We start from the raw sequence: 2729 nt of genomic DNA, 5'->3' as shown, positions 1-2729 counted from the left end.
GGACGCGGCCCCGGGCCGACGCCCGACTCCCCTCTCCAGGAGGCAGGAGCTTCTTCCTGGAGCCCGGCCGGCCCAGTCCTGGCCCCTGAGCGTCCCGTCCGCTGTGCATGGTGGTGGCAAGAGCCAGGCCACCCTGGGCTGCTGCCCTTGCACCCCCGTAGGTGGCATTCCTACCCTGGCCCCTTCTCTGCTGTGCAAGGAAGGCCTTCGCTTTCGGCGTGACCTTGACCCCGCCCGGCCCTCAGCCTTTCCAAAGGCAGCGTGCATTCACTTTGTCTCTGTCTAGACGGTCTGTTCACCAAATGGTCTTTCTCAGCCCCCGAGAAGCAGAAGTGGACTAAATGCCACTAACGACGATGATGAGAACCGGGGTGCCCGTCCACCCGGGTGTTGATGGGCTGGGCCTCCGTCTAGTGAGAGTGCACCAGGAGCCAGTGTGCAGGTGGAGGTGTCGGGCGGCTGTGCGGCCCAGGAATTACAGGTTGCTGCCCGTGCCCAGCCGCTTGGTGCCCAGCTGGGAGCCCCATCGATGAGGTGCTGAGTCACACGGAGGCACCTGGACCACAGGGTGGCCTGAGTGGCAGTCCCCTGTGCCCCTTGCCCACACCTTAAATTCCACTTGCACTGAACTTATCCTGGGGGACCAGCTGATGGTCTAATGACTATGTCGCTGGGCTCCATGTAGTTGACTGTGGTTCGAGTTCTGGACCTGGCAGCTTAAAACTCATGCCAGGCATGTGTGCGTGCGTGCCCAAGATCCAGAGAGGAGAATGGAGAAGGGACTGTGGCATGGCCATTCCCCCTGGGGGGTGATTTCTCACTTTCTGTCTGTCTCTGTCTCTCTGGCGGGTACATGAGCCCTATAGCAAAAATCTCTCTAAAAGACCCACCTTTATCCTGGCTTGGGCCATCAGAATGATCCCAGGAGCAGGATCCCAGGAGCGTGGTCCCAGGAGCGTGGTCTGGATTTGGCTCGCAGGGTTCCCCCAGCCTGAGGAGCTCAGTACACACGCCCTGTCCACAGGCAGTCCGGTTCTTAGTGCGATTTCCCACGATGCAGCTCCCACCCTGCAGCTCACCACTCAGGGGACCCACTGCCTCCTTGACCTGTAGGGCTCTTGAAGACTCTCAACACCACGACCGAAGAGATGGAAGCCGTGAGCAAAGCCGGGCTGGGGATGCTGAAGTTCGTGGAAGCCGTAATGGGCTACTGCGATGTGTTCCGTGAGATCAAGCCCAAGAGGGACAAGGTATGGCGTCCGTGAGCCCGGGGTGCCCCCGCCAAGGACCCGTTAGGAGTTAGTGCGTCCACAGTGAGGTTCTGCCCTTAACCCGCACACACAGCTCACCCTGCTGAAGGCCAGCCTGAAAGGCAGCTCTCGTGTCGGCTCAACGAGCAGACAGACTGCGGTCTGAAGAGTTTCACGCACGGGAAACGTGTAGAAAGACGGCTGCTCTGACTCCTTCGCTGGGGCTGTAGTAGCATTGTTTTTAATCTGCCAGACATTTTCTAATATTCCGATATCACAACATGCACGGAACATCTCCACAGCCGAACCTTTATTAACACCCACAAACATTCCTTAGAATCAATTTCTATACAGGTACTGCAGCGTCTGGGACCAGCTGGTGGTGTGGTGCTTAAGGCACTGCACTCCTACCTGGCCAACCATGGTTTGAGTCCTGGACCTGGCAGTTTGTAAATCACACCAGGCTTGTGTGTATGTGTGCCCCAAATCCTGAGAGGAGAATGGGGGGGAGGGATTGTGGTAGGGCCATCCCCCTGGGAGGGGGGTGAGTTCTCACTTCCCTCTCTCTGTCTCTTTTTGTCTCTCTCTGGCAAGTGCACATGCCCTATGGCAAAAACATAATAAAATTAAATGAGACTGATCATTCCATTCCTTTGAGAAAGACCGTAACATGCATTAATTTCTACTGGAAGAATTTTCAAACCTACGGTGACTGGAGGTAATCTCACACAACATGTAAAACCAGTGTGTTTTTACTTATTTTTTAATCAAATTTGGCTATAGGACATGTGCACTTGACAGAGAGAGACAGAGATTGAGAGGGAGAGAAAGCAGGAACTCACACCCTGCCCCAGAGGGGATGGTGGGCTGCGGTCCCTTCTCCCCGGTTCTCGGCAAGCGTAGACGCAGTGGGAAAGCCCGGGCTGTCGTCACGTGTGCATTCGAATGGCCTCTTTCTATGACCTCAGCGCCGTGGAGACTAAACCGCGTGCTGCCGGGAGGCGGGGTGTCTCTCTGCAGCGAGATGTGGAGTTTGCAGCCAGCAGTCGGGGAGGTAGCTAAGAGAAGTGGCCACGGGCCTCAGTGGAGCACACGTGGGCCCAGAGAGCGCAGACATCACTGTGCGGACGGAGGCCCTTTCTCCGTCACTCCACAAGTCGTCCCCACGTAGGTGGCCAGGCTGGAGCGGAATTTCTACCTAACTAAACGGGAACTAGAAAGGATCCAGAGCGAGTTGGCAGCGATCCAGAGAGAGCTGGAAGCCTTGGGCGCCAAATACGAGGCCGCCATACTGGAAAAGCAAAAGCTGCAGGAGGAAGCCGAGATCATGGAGCGGCGGCTGATCGCGGCCGACAAGCTCATCTCGGGTCTCGGCTCCGAGAACGTCAGGTCAGCCTGGCCGCGCGCCCGCCGCCCCGCCTCGCGTTGTCCATGAAAACCCCGTGACCGGCCTTTGCGTTCCAGCGCTGTTCGAGTGGC

At 57.5% G+C, this 2729-nt stretch overlaps 1 protein-coding gene across 1 annotated transcript in view; it reads left to right on the top strand.

Moving 5' to 3' along the window:
- DNAH10 (dynein axonemal heavy chain 10) overlaps positions 1-2729 on the top strand; it is a 126154-nt gene that overhangs the window by 98355 nt on the left and 25070 nt on the right. The window contains exons 59-60 of the mRNA XM_006149228.2: positions 1114-1250; positions 2422-2639. Of these exons, the coding sequence (XP_006149290.1) occupies positions 1114-1250; positions 2422-2639 (355 nt within the window). The remainder of the gene's footprint in view (positions 1-1113; positions 1251-2421; positions 2640-2729) is intronic.

Source organism: Tupaia chinensis, unplaced genomic scaffold (genome assembly GCF_000334495.1).
Source record: "Tupaia chinensis unplaced genomic scaffold, TupChi_1.0 Scaffold000258_1, whole genome shotgun sequence".
Classification (NCBI taxonomy): domain Eukaryota; kingdom Metazoa; phylum Chordata; class Mammalia; order Scandentia; family Tupaiidae; genus Tupaia; species Tupaia belangeri.
The sequence above is the reverse complement of the archived record's forward strand: the minus strand, read 5'-3'. Positions and strand labels throughout refer to the sequence as shown.